Raw genomic sequence first — 22,249 nt, 5'->3', positions numbered from 1 at the left:
ATCACCGTGTTTATGTCTTGCCCCACGGACAATCAAACGGTCACCGAGGCACTCACTCAATACAAAGAAGTTACAGGGGGCGTCTTCAATCGCAGTAAGTCAGTGGGTCTGCGGTTGGGTGCCTGGACTGGAGTAAATTCGCTTCTGGGCATCTTCAGTTGGACCGACGGCCCGGTCCGGATCCTCGGTGTGTGGTTCGGACCGGGTCTCCAGCTGAAGAAAAACTGGTCGGAATTAGAGACGAAGATCTAATCCTTGGGTTCGAAGGAAATTGCCCTTGAAGGGTCGGGCGGAGCCGTGTTCCGCTTATCCTTTATCGTCTATCTGTACTTCCCCTCCCTGCAAAACGATGAACCAGCTCACAGGAGCACCTCGACACACTCTTGTGGAACGAGGGTAAGCATTATGCTTGCAGAGAGGTCTGTGTTCGAAATCCGATCAAGGAAGGCTTGGGACTGCCCGATAGCCTGTGTCACAAGCATGCAGAGAGGTTGGCCTTCCTGAGCCGTTCGTTGTACGTAGACGTTCCATAGGTCACTGCGGTTGGAAGCTCGTTTTCCAATCTCACACCCGACCCCTCAGTCTTCGCCGAGCTTCGACCGAGCGGGGAACAAACATTCTACACCGAATGGCAGTCCACACTTAGAGCGTTGCCAGGGACCAGTGTCCTCAAACAGTCTAGGTACAGGCTTTATCAGGAGCTAGTGAGGTGTAGCACAAAGGAACTGCTAGTGAAATGGACGGGGATGTCATTAGAGGAGGTCCGCTCCCAGTGGAGTTGGGCGCCAGGTCAGGGCTTTCCTACAAACTCGGAATTTTCCCTTACCTGGCGACTTGTCTGGAACGCACTGTCCCGCCTTGAAGAACAACCTATACAATGAAGAAACCCGGGTCTACTGCCTGCGCTGTGACAAAGACATGAGGGAAACAGCCGGTCATGCCTTTTTCCGCTGCAGCAGGCTCAAGACCCTCCTAGTGTACGTCAACGAGGTAACGGCTCACATCGATGCCAAGCGCTGGCTTGAACTCGACGAGTCATGTTTTGTGGAGAACATTGATCCGCCGCTGCCTAGGGAGAAAAGAATGTTTTTTCTAGCGATACTAGCAGTAGTGAGGATGGTCATATGGATCACATGCCTCAAGCGAGTCCGTGAAGGGATATCTGTTCTGGATCGGGATCTGATTGTCTACTTTAAACGTCTGCTTAAAGTAAAGATCAGATGCGATTGGAAGAGGTTGCCTCGAGTGGCCTTTGACAAAAGATGGGTGAATGACGGTAGCTTGTGCATCCGACGAGGCGCCAAGTTTGAATTCATGTTACCACCATAGGCATGGCATACGCGGTACTGTGTTCTACGAAGCCCATCCCGCTAGGTTAGACAAATAAAAAGTAAACAGACTCTTGACTGGTGGTACAAATGAGATCCTGTCCCCCGATTGTTTGTTTTTTGGCACTAGAGAACCTTCCGAGGCTACCCTACCACAACCCCCCCTATCTTTTTGTTTTTTCACCCCCTAGTCAACCCCTACTCGAAGGTCGCCGTCTACCCCCCCCCCCCATCTTCCCCCTTTTTTTGTTTTTGACAATTATTTATTTTTCCTCCCTACACCCGATAAGAATTCTTCCCAATCCCCACTAGGGATCTTCCCACTTGTTTTCGGTTCCCCGGAAAACAGTAGGCGATCTAACTATTTAGATTAGCTCAGGGAGGGACCTTACTAACAATGCACTAGGCTATTTTATTTTTTGTATATTTTTTCTAGATTCCCCACTCCCCAACACGAACTGTTTCTCTTTCAAATTCAAGAACTTTTTATTTTCCAATGAATTGAACTTTTTTCACACACACACACACACACACATTTAAAAAAAAAAAGAAAACATTTTACACACACACACACACACACACACACACACACACACACACACACACACACACAGAAATTGTAAATATATTCTTTTTTGCAAAAACGCTGGGGTTTTAATTAGTTAGTTTAGAGTCCACAGAGTGAATGAGGTATTGTGGTAAATGTTGCCAGTCAAGAGTAAAGTCGCCAAAGACTCCATTTTCACTTTAGTAACAAAGACCCTGCAACACTCCCCATCCCACTTCTTGTATGGCCTTGTGCCTAAGTTTGTTTACAAATGTTAATTTTTTACTTTTATTTTTTTAATTTCTCATTTTTTGATTGTAAAATATTTTCATTACGGAAATAAACTATATAAACAAGATCAAAGTGTAGTATCTGCCGAAACAGATACTGCAAGCAAAGACCATATCTGGGGGTAACCCCACATATAAAACCTTGGTCAATCTAGGGGCAACCCTTCGTACCAATTGTCACTATCCAGCTCCCCTACTCCCCGGGGAGTTGGTCCCCATTTCCCCTTCACTCCTCACATTAAAAATCGACATTGTGCCTAATTTGCTCGGTGGGGGAGCAAATAAATACCCTTTTCTTGGCTTTTTGGCCAAGATCAAAGTGTAATATCTGTCTTACTACATGCTGTACCTATTATAATATAAAGTGGGGGATCACTTTCCTATATTAATATAATGTAAAATGATCACCCCCTTTACAACCAGTCAGTCTCAAAGCCATTCAAGTCATTCTCCAGATCATTCAAGTTGTTTTTGAAGGATTCCAGTTATAAGCATTAAAGCCATTCTTAAGGTCATTCAATTCATCCTTAATTTCATTAGTCATTCTAAGTCATTTACTTTTTTATTTATTTAAGTCATTTCAGCCCATTTTTCGGTCATTTTAGTTTATCTTTAAGAATTTCATGTCAATCTTACATTCACGCATTCATTCATTCATTCATTACACGAGAGCACGTGACTAATGGCTATCGGCCTTGTTCTCTTTCTCGTTCATTTTTTTACTAATGGAAAGGGAGCGGCTTTGATCAGTCGTAAAATACGCTTAAATATGATATTTTCATTTATCCAGATTTCGTATATACTTTTATAGAGTCGTGATTTCAAAAGTAAAAAAAAAAAGTATTTGGGTGCCATCAGCTAGAATCGAAATCGAAATCGAAATTCAAAGCTGGCACCACTATACTAATGTGACACGGATATGAACTCATAAACATTAAAAATAAACTAAGATGAATATACAAAATGTATAACGATTTTTTTTTCAATTTTGACCCATTTGTGATCCCCTTAAAAAGAACCTTCCGTAAAAATCGAATAATTTGAGGCCCCTCCGCTCTGCGACTTTTAGTTTCGGAGGAGATAGAGTTTGAAAATATGGAGACAGACAGACAGACGAACAAAACAGATAGCCTTTTATATATTAGATTACTTATTTCCTTTGTTTTCTTTCTGGTTCTATCTTATTTTATAATTTCTAAACTTTTAATCTGTCTATACTCTTACCTCTTCATTCGTCAGATTTGGTTGAGTGTTGATGTATCGTGTATACGTGTGCACATCTAAATCTGAAATTTAATACCTTCTGATAATGTTTTTCCTTTATAAATTACTCAAATTTTCCCTCATCTCCTACCAAAGCTCTCCACTAGTATAAAATACAGTTATCTTTTAAGTGTCTTCTGTGACCTAAGGAAGTTAGGCTTTGAATAAAGGCATTGCTGAAACATATATGCACATGTGTAGACAAGTGTGTTTGCATAAATAAACATCTATATTAAACTACATATATATTTGTTTGACACTCAGTGTTCTTCACGAGATTAAAACCTATGCAATAACAAAATTATATAAAGCGATATAATATTTTATGTATTAATTTTAGTATTTACTTGAAAAGTTCTCAACCCGTGAGCAGAGCTAAGTAGTAAATTATAAAAATATATATATTACTTAAACTACACCGAATTTTCTGCATTTCATTCCTGTATGGACTCGTCAATGGAATTCGTGTTACCGGGTTTTTTTATATATACACATCGTAAAAGTCTAGCTAGTTAATCGATTAGATTCATTGTTACTCCCAGTACTTAAAGTTTGTTTGTTTTTTTGCAAATTTCACACACACACACACACACACACACACATATAACATATAGGTCAGCTAAAGATTTCTTTAAATGGACAAAAAGCCACACTGTTCGAATATAAACCGGAGTGTTCAATATTTTTAACGGAGAAGTGATAATCTGTGTTTGTGCGTGCCTGTGTGTGTGAGCGAGAGAGTGGGGAGGGGGGTATTGCGTAAAATAAGAAAAAAGGTTATCGTATTATTTATCATGTTACAATTACCTTGATTTCGGTCTGGGAGGTTTTGTGAGTTTCGGTCTTGATTTAACGGGGTCGTCGTGCCGTCCCTCGTTTCCATCGTTGGTATGCGACTGATTGCTTCGGGTGTGAAACTCCAACACACAGGAAAACGGTCAGGTGCCTCGGGCACATCAGCAAAAGATTCATTCAGTATAATTGCCATTCCATCCATATTGTGTATTTCGATATGGCAATGCATGAACCACAGACCTGGGTTATCGGCCTTGATCCGAATAACAGCATACCCGCCAGAGGGTATAATTATGGTGTCCTTCAACGGGGCTTTTTTTAATTTAATACCGGGAATGTTATCTCCACCCCAGTTGCTGTTCGTCCAGGCGGCATCGTTACAATAATTCTTGGCTGGATCACCTCGGCAATCAATATCCGGGTTCACGCTAATTATTTCGCCAGTTGTTATGTTATATGTAGGGTAGCCCATTTTTACAACAGAAAACGAATGCCCGTGCATGTGGATCGGGTGATCGAAACCTTTACCACTTCCCATGTTTAAGAAGATCATTTGGATGGTATCGCCTCTCTTCAGTTTCAGAGAATGGGTGCAACTACATATCCGATCGACCCCGCAGTCTTGCTTGTCGCATAATGTGTTTACTTCGTCCGGCTGGTATAGTGGATTTACAGACGGTTGCTCGTATTTTCGCCCATTCACCGAACCAGGCGTGTGGCCGGGTTCGCCGGGAAAGGCGAAATTTAGAAAATATTCTTCCCATTTTCCGCTTTCGATACGCGGCACTTCATAATCAAAAGCTGAGTTCATTTCAGACAAAATGACACATTTCCGATGTTGCTTCACCGGGTAAAACAAAAATGGGCAATTTAAGACGACACATGGGTCATTTTCCGAGCAATTTTTACTGACAGAATTCGATTCTTCGTCAGGGGCTTCCTCATAATGCAGAATAGCTTCGAATGTGTGATTTCTATCCATCTCTATCGTTATTCCATGGATCCAGTAGTTTCCGGGTACCTGGTTAGCTGTAAGGATAAAATCGAACCGTTCTCCCGGGTTTATGATAAAGATGTCAAATGTACGTGGTTCCAGTTCCGAACCATCAGAAGAGACAATCTGAAGTTCATGGCCGTCCACAGAAATTTCAAACGGATAAAGAGTGCCAGCCGCGATTACTCTAAAACGATACTGTGTTCTTTGTTTAACTGTGAATTTAGCAATTGGTGCTCCGTTGTGAACGCCTGGTCTCTCATAAAATCGCCCGCGTCCGTTCACCAAACCAGAATGGAAATTAAAAAGACTGAATAGTGATCCGTCCAATGAATGTGTGTTTCCGATTTTCTTTTGATTAACGTACATACCATGCACCATCTTAAGATAAGCTACATCAGATTCCCAATGATGATTGTAATCGCTGATGACCATAAGATGTTCGGGCATAGACATCGGCTTTCTGTCCCTAATAATGAATGCTCCATAAAGTCCCATCGTCCTTTGCGTTCCAATATGAGAATGATACCAAAATGTACCCGTTTGTGTCAAATTAAACTTATATGTGAACGATTGAGAGGGTCCTATAGGACACTGGGTTACATAGGGGACACCGTCCATAAACGGCGTGCCTTTCTGCTCCAATCCGTGCCAATGAATGGTAACGCTACTTGTGTAGAGTTGATTCTCAACGTTGATAATTACGGTTTGACCCAGGTAAACTTCAATTGCCGGACCTGGAATAGTTCCGTTAACCGCCACAACTTTTCGTGACTCAGTGTAACCATCTAAGGTGATGACGTCATCTATTGGAACCGGCTTCGCTGCACTCGTGTTAACGACTTCAACCGGGTAGAGTTTACCATCCACAGCTTTCATGAGATGTTTTCCTTTCATCATTGTCAGGTGATACGCAACAATAAACTTGTATTCGCAAACATCTGCTTTTATGTCACACGGTTTTGCATCAGACAACGTCAACAGCAAAATGATGATGGAAGTTATTCCGAATGATAGTATTCGATGAACCTAAAGATAAAATATTAAAGCATTAAACTACAACGAGTATATTCAAACGATAACAATCAAATACAATAAGATCACCCCCACACACTCTCTCTCTCTCTCTCTCTCTCTCTCTCTCTCTCTCTCTCTCTCTCTCTCTCTCTCTCATTATTTTAAAAAAAAATTACTTTTTTACTGTTTTTAATTTCTTCTGGGATGTCTCTTATTTTTTTATTTTTAATAATTTTAACTCAAAGCAGAATATGATCTATTTAAAATAACAAATATTCATTTCCCTGTTTCTGAATTTTTTAGATGAGGATTGATATTTTCTATTATTTGAATTATTCGGGCTGCTGTTACAAACTTGAATTTTATTCGCACAACATTGCGATCAATGTAACTTCCGATCTTTTTTAAATGAATCTTCTCGAATTCGAAAATCTTTCTGGATTACTCGGGAATTTGCACTTCTATTCGTTCATCGCTGCCGGAACAAGAGCATGTTACTCCTCTAGATTGAATAAAGGGTTTCGTTCGAAATACCGTACATTTTCCAGGGTTTGACAAAAAGATTCCAGAGTTTGAAAGAAAGATTCCAGAGTTCGACAAGATAAACCTGAAGAAGGTCGGAGGTTATATCGGCCGAAACATTGTGTTAATAATATTCAAAATGAAAACAGTAGTCGGAACAGTCCAAATAATACAAATCCATTTCCCGAAAAAATAAATAAATTTAAGTATAAACTATTCCATTTTTCTCAAGTAAATTAATATTTATTTCAAAAGTTTATTTCTAAATATATCAATAGAAAACCAATACAATGCTGCGCGTTATAAGCGGATATTTTATGTAATCGATGTAATGGATTGGAATTTTCTTATCATTATAAAGATATTACAGATTGAAAATTTCTGTATTTCATTCACCAGGCAAAATAAAATATTGATTTTACAGATTTAATGATATTTGGGCCACCTTGCGAAAATTAAGAATTTTAAGTTCCCAAATTTTCTGCGAGGTTCGAACCCTGAATATGACATAAAATATTATAACTAAAAACAAACGCTTTACAACACGATCGCCAATTAAACGAAAATATTTTGTATTTTTAGTTTTAAAAAATACGTAAGCAGTTTATGAGTTATACATAGTGATAGAAAATTCAAATTGTGTTTTGCCTCTCTGCGTATATCTAAAAGTTCGATTGTCTAAAATAAAGAAACAAGGAAAATTTCCATTTTTAATGCAAAAAGAAAAAGATGTCAAATTCGTATATTCGTATTATTTTATGTTTATTGTGTAACCAAAACTTATGAAGAATTCTTGGTAAAATTATTTATAAAAAAAATTAATGACTTTAGTGCCATCAGCTATAATCGAAATCGAAACCGAAACCGAAACCAAAGAATTCTTAGTAAAATTATTTATTACGAGAAATAGAAGTCCATAACAATTAAACGACTCGGATTTTAGCGTGACACAGAAACTAAATAAATAGCACACACATACACACGCTGTCGTCTTAATATATAGAAGATAATTAATATACATGAAGAAAGAGAACGTAGGCCGTAAATTTAAGACTAATTTTAGGTTGTGTACGTTAGCAGCGATTCAAATTCTACCCTTCATCAATTTGGTACCGTGCTATTGCTAGAGCGCATACCTAAAGCAAAAGCAACTCTTTAGAATGATCTTGGGTTTTGTCGTTGTAACGTTTTACTTTAAGGTTCTTTTTGTAATCGGTAACTTTCTGTCAACTGCAGCTTATCAGATCGGTGCGAAAGTTTTTTTTTTTTTTGCCAATTTATAAGAGGGAATTTTAAACCATTGTAATTGATTTTATGCAAATTGTTATTACCTGAACATATCACCATGATAATTCATAACTTTTTTTTCAGATTATTTAGGCATCACTTATTTTTTCATGCAATATTCTCGCCCGAATGCTGACCCGAATACGACCTTCTCTTATCAACAGAAAGGGAGTCATTTTCCATTATGATAATGTTCGTTTTCACAGAACACTGCTGATTAAAGATCTAGAATTTGATAGAGAATTCTTAATCCATCCTGCATATTCTCCTCGGATTATCACTTATTTTGAGGATGACAAAACCATTTAGATGTCCTTGGGTTAACATCATGAAAGGTGATTGGACACGAGTAAGATTCATAATCACATCAAAACCTAAAGAGTTTTACAGGCGAGGCATTCATAAGTTTCTGGAGAGATAGAATCAAGTTATAGAGAGTAAAGGTTGTTATTATTTTTATGAATAAAGCTTTTCAAAAATACAGTTTTTCGTTTCCGAAATGAAATTTTAGGTTTGTTTTACAATCCACAGAGATTCGAAAAAAAAATGATATAAATTCAAATATAACAAATGTTACCAAAGGCAAGATAAGATACTTTTCTCCCTTTCTCGATAGGTTTTAAATGTTTTTACGCAATATATGTTTATTTGGCTTGAAAAACAAGTAATGTCAGCCGGTTACACGAGCACAAGCAAGAATGGCCGCGTAACAAATACATTGCGGTTATTTTCCTTGTGCTCCTGTAACTGGTTAACATTACTTGTTTTTCGAGCCGAATGAACATTTTACATTAAATTAAACGCTAAAACCCTATCCAGTAACTTATATTGCCTTTGGTAACATTATTTATTTGATGTTTAAACCACTTTTTCGAATCTCTGTGATGTTTTGTAACAACGATATTTATTTTCTCTTTTCCCGCGACGCGTGACTTTTTGTTACGGCCGGGGGGGGGGGGTCACCCGTGTCCTTAAGGTTATCATATTCTCTCTCCTTTTTATTCTTTCTCGTTTTCTTACTGCGCACGAGTCGGTATTTGCATATAGCCGCCATACTCGCTCTGTTACATTCGGAATGGAAGAAGAAAATAGATTCCTTGAACAGAATAGATATCCATCGCTTTTCAGTTAACTTACGAAACGTTCAATTACAGTATATTGCTACTAAATCTTATGTCTGAAATACTTAAAACTCTTTAACATCATTTAGATTCAAGAAATTGGCTAAAGTATTCTCCATGTAAAAAAAAAAAAGGCAGAGGGATATTCGATCCCAGGTGGCCAGGAACATCTATAGTGAATTTTCTCTTCAACGTTTAGTTCTATTAAGATGTCACAAATTGTTTCGTTGGTGTTTGTTTGCTTGTTCGTTTGTTTGTTTTACGGCATATCAACCCTTTTCAGGTTATTTAATGCCGAATCCAGTGATTTTGAAGAATAATTTTTTAATAGAGTATATTTGTTTTGTTTTTGTTAAGTCGGTTTCTATTTAACCCATAGTGTTCAAACCACATCAAGCGAGGCATTTATAAGTTTCTGGAGAGATAGAATCAAATTTATAGAGAATAAATGTTGTTATTATTTTTATGAATGCAAGATAAGATACTGAAACCTGAAAATACGAAGGTCTTTAACGCTGCATAATGCAGCCTGGTATACCACCGAAGATGTGAGGCAATTATTGCTTAGTGGGCATTTGGTCGGTAACAGGTACTACCACTCCGGGTCAGAGCGGATCTGAGAGCAATGGCAATTAAAGGGTGACTCCACACTCCCCAAAGCCCGCAAGCTGGGACTTCATCATATCCAGGACCGTCATTGGTGTTTCATTTTATTTATTTTACTTCCCTTAAGTATATTGCGTCATTTTTACAAATCTCGTATCAGCTAGTTTATTCTCAAGTTTTTTTATCATTGACGGAACTGACAAGCTCTTAATCGAGTTTACTCTAAAAATCATGTTAAACCAGCATTTATCGAGTATGCCAGGTGTCTTGTTCAACAATCTAGAATGCACAAAACTAACGTATCATATGCGCTGCGACACAATGGAGTCTGTAAATATTTCCACTGGAAAATCTGTAAAAACCTGAATATCCCATGTAGTAGCAAATCTTGAGAACATGTTTACCAGAAAGAACAGTTGGAAATAAGTTATACACAATTATTTCTTTTTAATTATATTTTTAACGTTTACATAATAACAAAAATATATGCCAAAAATTCAAAGATTAATGAACAAAAAACATCCACTTTCTGAAATATTATTTTCAGGTACAACTTCAACTTATCAACATTTTCTCTCCTATACCCAATTATACCATTTTTTATGGGAATAATAATAATTGGAAAGCTAAATAAAACATGTAGAAATTATATAAAATTTCACTTCATGTAAGTTCCTTCAAATACTAGTGTACATACACACACTCACACACACTCACACACACGCGCGTGCGCACATATAAGACATACACTATCCACTATGACTACGAAATTCCTACAGCTACATACCAGAAAATGGGACTATTAAGCCTGACATCGTGATATGGAACAAGGAGAATGTAGCAACCCTAGTTGAAGTAAGCGTCCCTAATGATGCTGGCCTTAACAGAGCAGAGAAGGAGAAAATAACAAAATACCAACAACTTATGTACAACATGAAAAGAAACTGGAATCTTAAGAAGGTATCAATCATACAAGTCATTATAGGAGTAACCGGGCTAATGAAAAAGAATTTCAAAAACTATCTGGCAAATATACCCGGTGAACCAAGTGCAAAAGAAATACAAACAATAGCACTTAAAGGGACGGTTAGAATCGTAAAAAGATCTCTCGGTTGGAGTAACTAAACTAATGGGAGAATGTTTGGCATCCGGGAAAATGCCCCATCCCCAGAAAAAAACAAAGTCATAAGAAAATTAAAACAAATAAGCGAACCATATAGAAGGTATGCAAATATCCTGTTGTTGGTAAATGGTAAAAGTTTGTTGTTGTTTTTTTATTTGCGAACTGTTATCCTCATCTTCATCGTTGTTCACCGGAAGTCGTAAAACAAAAACTATGAAGATGGGGATAACAGTTCGAAAATAAATAAATATACAAATTATTCATCTCAAGAATTCCAATAATAAAATAATATACCATTCGGCACGGGCCTAACGATGGAAGACCAGATAAGAACAGAAAACTTGGATTTATAAGACCAAAAGGTTTATACTACCAAAAAATCCCACTTTGATCGCCTTTCGGGGCCATGGCGCAGTGGATAGAGGCATTGACTCTCTACGGTTCCAGGTGAGCGTTGTCTGAAGATAGTGGTATCAATCATACCCAAAGCCTGCCAAGTGATTAGTTGTCCAAAAACGTGCTGATACGACAACTATGGAAGGCAGTAATTACTGAGGATACAGTAAATAGCATTCCTATCCCGTCGCGGTTTACTATCTAACGAACGGCAGAGGAATAGTTGACCGAAATGTCGTGAAATAACAACTATGAAGATGAGGATAACAGTCCGCAAATAAATAAATTTACAAAGTACTCATCTCAAAGGATTCATATAATAAAATAAAGTGTAAAAGTTGTAGCAGAAACTTCTAGCACTATGAATATTCTGTGCTAGTGTTTTGGGATTCTTAATATCATACTTATGGACGGTTCGTCGACCTTTGACCAATACTCAATAATAGTTAATAAGTGTTCACTTGATATGAATGCAATATCAGATACTGAAACCTGAAAATACGAAGGTTACTTTTTTTCTTTTTTTTTTTACATAGGCATCACCACATTATCAAGGCCCAGAGGCCACTCAAGGATAAGGGTTAAAGAGTGTACAGTAGAAATTGGTCAATATAGTAATCATTAGTAATGAAAATTTGGTAAATTTGATAACTTATATGGAACGGCTCATCAAGAACTTATTAACTTTAGACTTGAAGACAACCATATTGTAGTCAGCCGGAAAGCAGGAAAACGGAAGACAATTCCACAGGCGTGCAGTTCTAAGAAAGAAGCTTTGTTCATGGAATCTACGTTTAGGTTTAGGCACAGATAAAGAGTGGGGGAAATTATTGATAGTGTTTACAGCTAGACGAGTGTTTCTTAGAAATTTTTTTCGTATCTCAAAAACGAAACATTAAATTAAACTTACCATTGTGAAAATGTCTGTTAAACGCCAAAAGTAAGGATTTTTTCCTAAAATAAAATGCAAAGACATATATAAGACAATAAATAAACAAATATTCCATCATTAACAACACTCTAATTTACCAAATATGATTTTTTTTTACTCAAGTTTACCCCTAACAAGGCATATTGCCACTTGGATGTAAGAGACTAATAATTGGGACCGTGCTTAGGAAAGATTTACAAGATGTTGGTTTACATTACATTTAAACTTCTGCATATCAGTACAGTCAGGGAAGCAGGTAGCAGGAAGGGAATCTCAAAGTCTGTTCGAGGAAAGAAACTATTAGAGCGGAAGGCTTTCTGGCATATACCTCAACAGTGAAAAGATGTGATTTTGTTGCTAAGCGGGTTTGTCGGGCATATGTACGTCGAGGGGGCACAAGTACAACGAGTTCATCAGAACACATTTCATTAAAGTACTTGTAAAACACAGAGATGCAACATTGCAACGATGGGACAGCTTAGTAGACAAAGTGGAACTTATTAGATTGAAAACTCTTTTTTGAACCCTGTCCAAAAGGGAGGGAGTAGTGGAAAATGCGACAGAGCAGATGTGACAACAATACTCCGTGCATGGCTGAATGGTGGCTTTGTAAAGGTACAGAATACTCTTAGGTGTGAGTAACCTATCTCGATAGAGGGAACCCACCTTCCTTGCAGCAGCATTCGCAATGTCCTCTTTATTTGTTCCAGTTTATACTGCCTGTGAATGTTAAGCCGAGGAGTTTGAAGGAAGAATTCTTGGGTAGGGTGTTATTTGTCATGGATATCGATGGTTTGAGAGGCGTCTTGTAATTGTTAACGAGAACAGTTTAGTCTTATTAGCATTAAATGCTACCATCAATTTATGGCCCCATTCCACTACAGACTGAAGGTCATTTTCTAACGATTCTGCCATTGTCTTAGATTTGTGTTCATATTTTTTAGCATTGTATCATCATCTCGGACAAAATATTATCCGCACACTCTCAATCTTTATCCATCATATACAAATATATATATATAAAGGAAAATTTGTCGAATTCGCAACTTTAGACTTGTAATTTACAAATCAGTATTTGATTCCGACTGACAATTTCTTCAATTTGGTCTAACAGCATATTCTTTATACTAAAACATTCATTCGGTCTAGATTCTCAGAAAAATATGTATTCCATCTCGGAAGTTTGTATGATAGGGAACACTTTCGTTCATGACCAGCATCATTTATAAAAATGATAAATTATTCCAACACTTCCCCCACATGTATCCAACTTCAGATGAACAATTATATATTCCTTTTTCTTAAAGTTGATTGCATATAAAAAAAGGAATGTACAATAATTTGTTTGTGAAAACTTATTTAACATGTCGTATTTATGATATGTTACAAAAGACTTTCGTAGAATCTATCGGGATTTTTATAGTTGATTAGTAGATGTTTCTACTTGTACAGTATTTTTAAAGCACATAAAAATATTTGATAATAACAAAAGACGCCATTGTCCATTCAAAATAAATTTATATTATATTATTAACTACTAAACTAAGAAACAAATATTTACATTAAATCAAGCTACAGCATGTTTTTCTTCGAGAATAAACTCAATTGTTTACTTTTTCTTTGTTTAGAGATTCTTACTTAAACCTTTTATAAAGTTTTATATATATATATATATATATATATAAACCTTTTATAAAGTTTATATATATATATAAACCTTTTATAAAGTTTATATATATATATAAACCTTTTATAAAGTTTATATATATATAAACCTTTTATAAAGTTTATATATATATATATAAACCTTTTATAAAGTTTATATATATATATATAAACCTTTTATAAAGTTTATATATATATATAAACCTTTTATAAAGTTTATATATATATAAACCTTTTATAAAGTTTATATATATATATAAACCTTTTATAAAGTTTATATATATATATAAACCTTTTATAAAGTTTATATATATATATAAACCTTTTATAAAGTTTATATATATATATAAACCTTTTATAAAGTTTATATATATATAAACCTTTTATAAAGTTTATATATATATATAAACCTTTTATAAAGTTTATATATATATATAAACCTTTTATAAAGTTTATATATATATATATATAAACCTTTTATAAAATTTATATATATATATAAACCTTTTATAAAGTTTATATATATATATAAACCTTTTATAAAGTTTATATATATATATAAACCTTTTATAAAGTTTATATATATATAAACCTTTTATAAAGTTTATATATATATATAAACCTTTTATAAAGTTTATATATATATATAAACCTTTTATAAAGTTTATATATATATATATATAAACCTTTTATAAAGTTTATATATATATATAAACCTTTTATAAAGTTTATATATATATATATATATATATATATATATTGTATGTACAAGATTCACTCATAACCTAATTAATCGACAATTATGAATTTTGTAATCAGGCACCTAGGTGTAAATGGACTGTATTTAGTTCAGATTTAGAAAAATGGATTAGAAAATTCATGTTTGTTTTTATGAAGTAGAGAAAAAGGTAAAATTGAAATAAATATGCAATAACGGAAAAATATGTTGTCTAACTTTAAACAAAATAAAACTATATATATATATATATATATATATATATATATATATATATATATATATATATATATATTAGTGGCCTGGTAAGTCCACAGTGGAGACAACGGAAGCAGCAACACTGAAGCTGGCCTACCAGGATACTATGTATAAAAAAATGTAGGAGAATTTGGTCATATTTTATTAGTTTGAAAATATAAGTCAGTTTCATTGATTGTCATAAAATTTTAACCATAGAATAGTATTATAACCTTCCGAAAGTTTGTAAATTTTCATGCAGTTTCGTCCTATAGAACCAAAGATATGAACATTTCAGTATTTAATTTAGCTATGAGTGTACGTATGTATACACACACACACACACACACACACACACACACACACACACACATATATATATATATATATATATATATATATATTAAACACACACTAGCAGTTCAGCCCAGCTTTGCTCGGGCCTTATGTATTGCTCATAACTTTATGTGCATTTGTATATATATTAAAAAGTTTGACTCATGTCTAGGTACTTTACATCTAAAATTTCAAGTGTTTGGACCCAAGTTTGGTGGAGCAGTTTATATAGAGTTTGCAAAGATCAACTCTTTCAACTTTGATCTCTTGGCAGCCAAATTTTCGCCCCAAAACTGATAAAAACAGCTTGCTGCATGTCTGAATGCCCTTCATGTAAAATTTCAAATATTTAGACCAAAAATTGCCTGAATACTTTGCTAGAGACCGCAAAAGTTAAATCCTTTAAACTTTGATCCCTTGTTAGCCAAATTTTGGGGCAAAAACCGATTAAAAAGCTTGCACTATATCTGAACACACTTTAAGTAAAATTTCAAATGTTCACACCAAACATTGGCTGAGTAATTTGGCAGAGAACGCAGACGTCAGATTTTTTAAAATTTTGACCCCAATTTTAAGCCCTTTACATCTATTGTTTTTGGCTCAAATTAAATAAAAAAGACTAAAAATTGGTAGAGGAGATTGGTAGAGTTTTAAAAGGTCAAATCGTTGAACTTTAACCCCGTTGACAGCCAAATTTCAGGCCGAACCCCGATTAAAAAGATTTCCCCAAATCTCAATACTCCCTATGTCAAATCTCGAGTCTGTAGACTGAAAATTGGCAGAGTAGTTTGGTTTCATTTTAAGAAAGCGCTTATCTGTGTAGGGAATGAAAATGAAAGAAAAAGTTTTGATTATTAGATTGGTGCAAAAATAACGTCGTTTTTGACGTTGAGTTGAACGTCAAAACCGACTTTATTCACCAACCTAATAATATCAAAATGAAAATGAAATAAATATGGAAAACATCAGCTTTCCGGCTGACTACAATATGATTGTCTTCAAGTCTAACGTAAATAAGTTCTTGATGAGCCGTTCTATATAAGTTATCAAATTTACCAAATTTTCATTACTAATGATTACTATATTGTCCAATGTCTACTGTACACTCTTTAACCCTTATCCTTGAGTGGCCTCTTGGCCTTGATAAGTGGTGATGCCTATGTAAAAAAAAAAGTTTTAGCCTTCCTAAAGATTTTCCATTTGACTAAAGGTGTTTTGTTCGCTTCGATTAACTTCCAGTAGTGTAGCGAGAATAAGGTGTTCGTAGCATACGCTTTATTATTCATTAACAGTGTATGAACATAGAATCTATCATTTTTAAAGGTCATCGAGGTAATGCCGACGTAGAATTTTTCTATCTCTGTGTCTTCTACGCTGCATAATCTAGCCTGGTATTCCATCGAAGATGTTAGGTAATTATTTCTTAGCTGGCATTCGGTTGGTCTCTGGCAATTGCAGATCTTTCGGTTATCACTATTATTAGTGTCAAAAACTGGATTATTTCTTTTTAGTCGTTTATTATTGTGCTTTTTTATGATTCTTTCCAGGTTTTCAGTACAGCTGCAGGTAAGTTTTAATGTGTATTTGTTAAAGATTTTATGTAGTGTACTAGCTGTTGAGTAGTCTTTATTTATAAGATGTAAGGAACTATCTACAAGTTTTGTTTTTACCATTAGGTTGAAGGGGATGGTGAACCAGATTATTTTTCTACCTCGATTACTAGATCTAGTCGTATTTATATTGTTTCTATTGTATTTAATATCAGCGTTTTCGTATAATAACAAACTGTTCATATCCATATATATGTATATATATATATATATATACATATATATGTATATATATATATACATATATATATATACCTGAAATACCTTTTCCCAAAAATGGAATCGCCCGATCGTCGAAGACAAGATGCAAGGAAACAAGTAAGCAAGCAAGGTCCACAGAGTTTTATAATTATACTAGCATTTTGGCCCGGCGTTACCCGGGTGTTTGGAGGTGTATGCTGAGTAAAAAAAATTTTTAAACAGTCAATTCATGTCCAAGGAACCTATATCTAAAATTTCAAGTGTTTAGAACCAAAATTGTCGGAGGAGTTTGGTAGAGTTCTCTAAAGTCAAATCGTTGAACTTTTACCCCTTAACAGCGAAATTTCTGGCCGAAAACTGATTACATCGATTTTCCCAAATCTCAGTACCCTGTATATCAAATTTCGAGTCTGTAGACTAAAAATTGACAGAGTCATTGCGTAGTGAAATGTACACAGACACACACACACACACACTTTCACTTTTATAGACATATAGATAGATAGATTTTAAAATTGGGAAACGGTGGACTAAAAAATTCTTTAAACAAATTTCGCGTGTTCGGTATTGCCGCCTACAGTTTGACCACATTCGCTGCTTTATTGTCGACATGCGTGCCAAACATATATCCTCTTTTTAAGATTTTAGTAAACTAGATAAATCTAGGTTAAAAAAAAACACGATTGCATTTTTGTATCTATTCAATATAAATTTATATATGTATGTAGTGGGTGGCATAAGTATTTAGTACATTGTCTTCTTTCGTTAGTCTCAAAAAATATCATGTTAATTCAAATGAAATTTACACTCAATCTTTGAAGAGATATTATCTATCTAAAAATAAACGGGAAGTGAAATATACTTAGTTGACAAATCAAATTACCCATATGCAAAAGTATTTAACATATTTACTAATATTTAGCGCTATATCCTCTGTTTTTCCTTACAACCTCCAAACGCTTTCCAGAAAAGGCCGGGAAACTGTCTAGGCCACTGTAGAACACTAATCCCATTATTTTAGCCTTGTCTTTGGATCATCGTCTTGCTGGACGATAAAGCTATAGCCCAATCCTAAATCTGCGGCACTCTTGAACAGATGTGTTGACAAAATCTTCGTGTATTTTGCTACATTCATTTTCACTTCTATGATTTCCAGTTCTTTAACTGAATTTGCAGAAAAGCAACTCCAAATCCTTACACGTCCACCTCAAAATTTTACAGTGGGAACAGTATTAGATGGTTTAAATTCTATGCTCTTTTTCCTCCATACACGGGTGCGCATGTTTCTTCCAAAAAGCTCAATTTTTGTTTCATCTGACAAAATATCTTTGTTCCAGAACTCATCAGATTCACACTGATATTTATAAACAAACTTCAAATGACGATTCACATGTCTAAGACTCCACAATGGAATCTTTCTCGGTGATCCAGAATACAGGCCTGTACGGTTCAATGATCACTTGATTGTGCCTTTGTTTAATTTAATACCTGTTTTCTGCTAATCTTTTTGAATTTCTGAACGAGTCAGAAATGGTTCTTTCTTCACGTTAACCTCATTTAATTTACGTGGCCGACCACTTAAAATTCCAACCGTAGTTTTCCACCTTATCACAAATTCATCACCAAATTTTGTCCTGAATCTATTTTCCTGTACCCCTTTCCATCTTTATGACTTGCTATGATTTCCTGACGTATATAATTAGTCATTTGCATTGTTTAAAATATTTTAAAACAGTACTGAAAGAGGCAACCTGTGTACTGTCTGGGAGTTCTTATCAACTGACCCATAAGGAGCCGGAATCATGGAGTACCTTCTCACTGGTTGAAATTTTGTAACCAGATTAAATGACTGCTTCAGAATGAAATTTCTGATCTGTTGAAATATTGTAGCAAGATGAAATGTCTGCTGAAGAACGAAATTTGACAATGTGTAAAATACTTCTGCATAAAGGTAAATTGATTTTTTGCTAATAAATATTTGTCAACTAAGTATATATTCATTTCCATTTTATTTTTAGATAGATAATATCTATTAAAAAATTTGAGTGTAAATTTCATTAAAATTAACTTGATATTATTTTTTGAGAAATACGAAAAAGTCCAAATACTTTTGCTACTCACTAATATATGTGTGTGTGTGAGAGAGAGAGAGAGAGAGAGAGAGAGAGAGAGAGAGAGAGAGAGATAATATGTGTAAAAAAATAATACGAAGTTGCATTTCAGCAACTATGTCTTTAATAAAGCAGTGCTAGCGCCCATGGAATAAAGGGTATGTTTTCCATCGAGTAAACTCTTATACCCCTAATCGAACCTTAAAAGCTTTAATAATTTCAGTTTTATTATTTTTGTTTATTTTTTTATTATTATTATTATTATTCTCTGATGTTTTTGGTCACGGTTTTTAAATATTCATTCTTACGAGTAATACTATAGAAGATTCGAGATATGTACCTCCGTATTTTGTAGCCTAAGCTTTTGACAAAACTACTTATATATATATATATATATATATATATATATATATATATATAATTAGTGGCCTGCCAAGGCCATCGGGGAGACAACCTAAGCAGCAAAACTGAAGCTGGCCTGCCAGGACACTATATAAAAATGTAGGAAAATTTGGTCATATTTTATTAATTTAAAAATATAGGTTCAGTTTTATTAATTGTCATAAAATTTTAACTAAAGGATAGTATTATAATCTTCAAAAAGCCTACAAATTTTCATGAAGTTTCGTCCCATAGAGCCAAAGATATGAGCATTTCAGTATTTGATTTAGCTATGTGTGCGTATATATATATATATATATATATATATATATATACACACTAGCAGTTCAGCCCAGCTTTGCTCGGGCCTTATGTACTGCTCATAACTTTATGTGCATATGTATATATATATATTAAAAAGTTTGACTCATGTCCAAGTAACTTACATCTAAAATTTCAAGTGTTTAGACCCAAATTTGGTGGAGGAGTTTGGTAAAGTCTGCAAAGGTAAACTCTTTCAATTTTGATCCCTTGGCAGCGCTCCAAAACTGATTAAAAAGCTTACTGCATCTCTGAATACCTTTTATGTAAAATTTCAAATGTTTAGATCCAAAATTGGCTGAATAGTTTGCTAGAGACCGCAAAAGTTAAATCCTTTAAACTTTGATCCCTTGTTAGCCAAATTTTTGGGCAAAAACCGATTAAAAATCTTGCACTATGTCTGAATACACTTTATGTAAAAATTGAAATGTTTAGACTAAAAATTGACTGAGTAATTTTGTAGAAAACGCAAAGGTCAAATTTTTTTAACTTTGACCCAAATTTTGACCCCTTAACCTTTTTTATTTTGGGCTCAAATCAAATTAAAATGTTTGATCCATGTCCATGTAACCTAAAATTCCAAGTGTTTAAACTCAAAATTGGCGGAGGAGTTTGGTAAAGTTTTAAAAGGTCAAATCATTGAACTTGCCTCTTTAACAGCCGAATTTCTGGTCGAGAACCGATTTAAAAGATATTCAAAAATCTCATTACCCCTTATGACAAATCTCGAGTCTGTAGACTGAAAATTGACAGAGTAGTTTGGTAGGGAAATGTTCACACACAAACACACAATCTCATATATATATATATATATATATATATATATAGAAGGTGCGTATGTAAAAACGACAGACAACCACAAAATTCGCGCATAAGCCTGAAGAATCCTAGAGTGGATGAAACGCGGAATATTCAGTGTAGCTTAATCGCCATATATATTTTATAAATTACTAACTAGCTCTACCTACGTATTGAGCACTTTTGAAGTAAATACTTAAAGTTTACGCATAAATTTATACTTTCGTATATTAATTTATGTGAGTAAATGAAGTAGTTATATATATATATATATATATATATATATATATATATATATATATATATAGCGTGCGTGTCTGTCGCACTTTTTCTCGAAAACCGCTCGGCTGATCTGCCTGAAATTTCGTATAGACTTTTGTAATGTAAAGATTTAGCGAACTAAGTATTCTGGTATCTGTTCGATGCACAGTAAAGAATTAATAGGATTATTATTCCATGCAAAAATAAACAAATTTGTTCCTCGCCTTCCAAAAAAAATAATTAAAGAAAGAAAATCCCAGACCAAAAATGTGTTTAAAAATATTTTAACGTATGTATAACTTTTTTTTAATAAAATAATTAAATGGTTAAATAATTCGTTCTCTTTCGTTGAGAAACCATTTCCCGATTTTACAACTGTCTTTAAGAAACGCGGTGTCGCCAAGTATATTTTTTTTTTTTAGAAATCTTATTTTTACATTATTTGGCTTTATATTGCAAATATTATTTTAAAACTTTCTTTCAACGTAAATATAGTAAACATGACGATATTTTACATTATTTCTGACCAGCAACAATATATCTATACAAGAATAACGCCGGGTATATATCGCTATAGCTGCCTTAAAAATGTGCTCATTGCAAACTATATTCTCGTAAATGTGTTCGTTGCATATGTGATATGGGTTAAACATATTAAAGGTTAGGCATAGAAATATGTTATGGGTTATTAAAAACTACTAAAATATTCTTTAGTAATAAGCAGTCCAACCAATTCATACATCCTCACAGATCCCTTTAGGAAAACACACACACACACACACAGAATCGTTATAACCCCACTGAGTGTCAAAACCTTAGCTTTAAATTAATTCAATTTTTCAATCGTTAAAAATGCAAAATATTTCATACCAACTTTTTACGTTTTTTAATTACTTATTTACTTTACTTTTTCATTCCAAACAAGGCGTATCACAACGTGAAACTGTAAGGGTCTACTATTTCAGATCGTGTCTAACGATGGACTGTTGCGGGGGTGAAGATCAAGGTATCTGTTCCCAATACATTTAAACTTCTGTAGGTTAGTACAGTTGTGGAAGCAGGAAACATGGAAGGAATTACAAAGTTTAGCAGTCCAAGAGATCTGAACAATGAAGGAGTAAGATTTTCCTGCTTGTCGAGTTAGTTGGAAGTAATTACGACGAGGGGAGCAAAAATGCCATGATCTCATCAGAGCACCTTCCATTAAAGTACTTGTAAAACTGGAACCAGGATGCAACATTGCGGTGATGGGGTAAAGGTTGAAGGTTGGTCGATGTAGATTTTGTTTTATTGAGCAAATTAAAACGAATAAAATTAAAAAATCTGCCCCAAAAAAATATATATATATCGTTGTATCAGAGTTCTAATCTCC

At 34.4% G+C, this 22,249-nt stretch overlaps 1 protein-coding gene across 1 annotated transcript in view; it reads right to left on the bottom strand.

Moving 5' to 3' along the window:
- The window catches only part of LOC145284551 (multicopper oxidase 3-like), a 28,105-nt gene that overhangs the window by 5,596 nt on the left and 260 nt on the right, over positions 1-22,249 (bottom strand). The window contains exons 2-3 of the mRNA XM_080133463.1: positions 12,200-12,243; positions 4,236-6,246 (exon numbers count right to left, since the gene is read on the bottom strand). Of these exons, the coding sequence (XP_079989589.1) occupies positions 4,236-6,246; positions 12,200-12,202 (2,014 nt within the window). The 5' untranslated portion in view covers positions 12,203-12,243. The remainder of the gene's footprint in view (positions 1-4,235; positions 6,247-12,199; positions 12,244-22,249) is intronic.

Source organism: Euprymna scolopes, chromosome 9 (assembly GCF_053919585.1).
Source record: "Euprymna scolopes isolate OS-2025 chromosome 9, ASM5391958v1, whole genome shotgun sequence".
In the NCBI taxonomy this organism is placed as follows: domain Eukaryota; kingdom Metazoa; phylum Mollusca; class Cephalopoda; order Sepiida; family Sepiolidae; genus Euprymna; species Euprymna scolopes.
The sequence above is the reverse complement of the archived record's forward strand: the minus strand, read 5'-3'. Positions and strand labels throughout refer to the sequence as shown.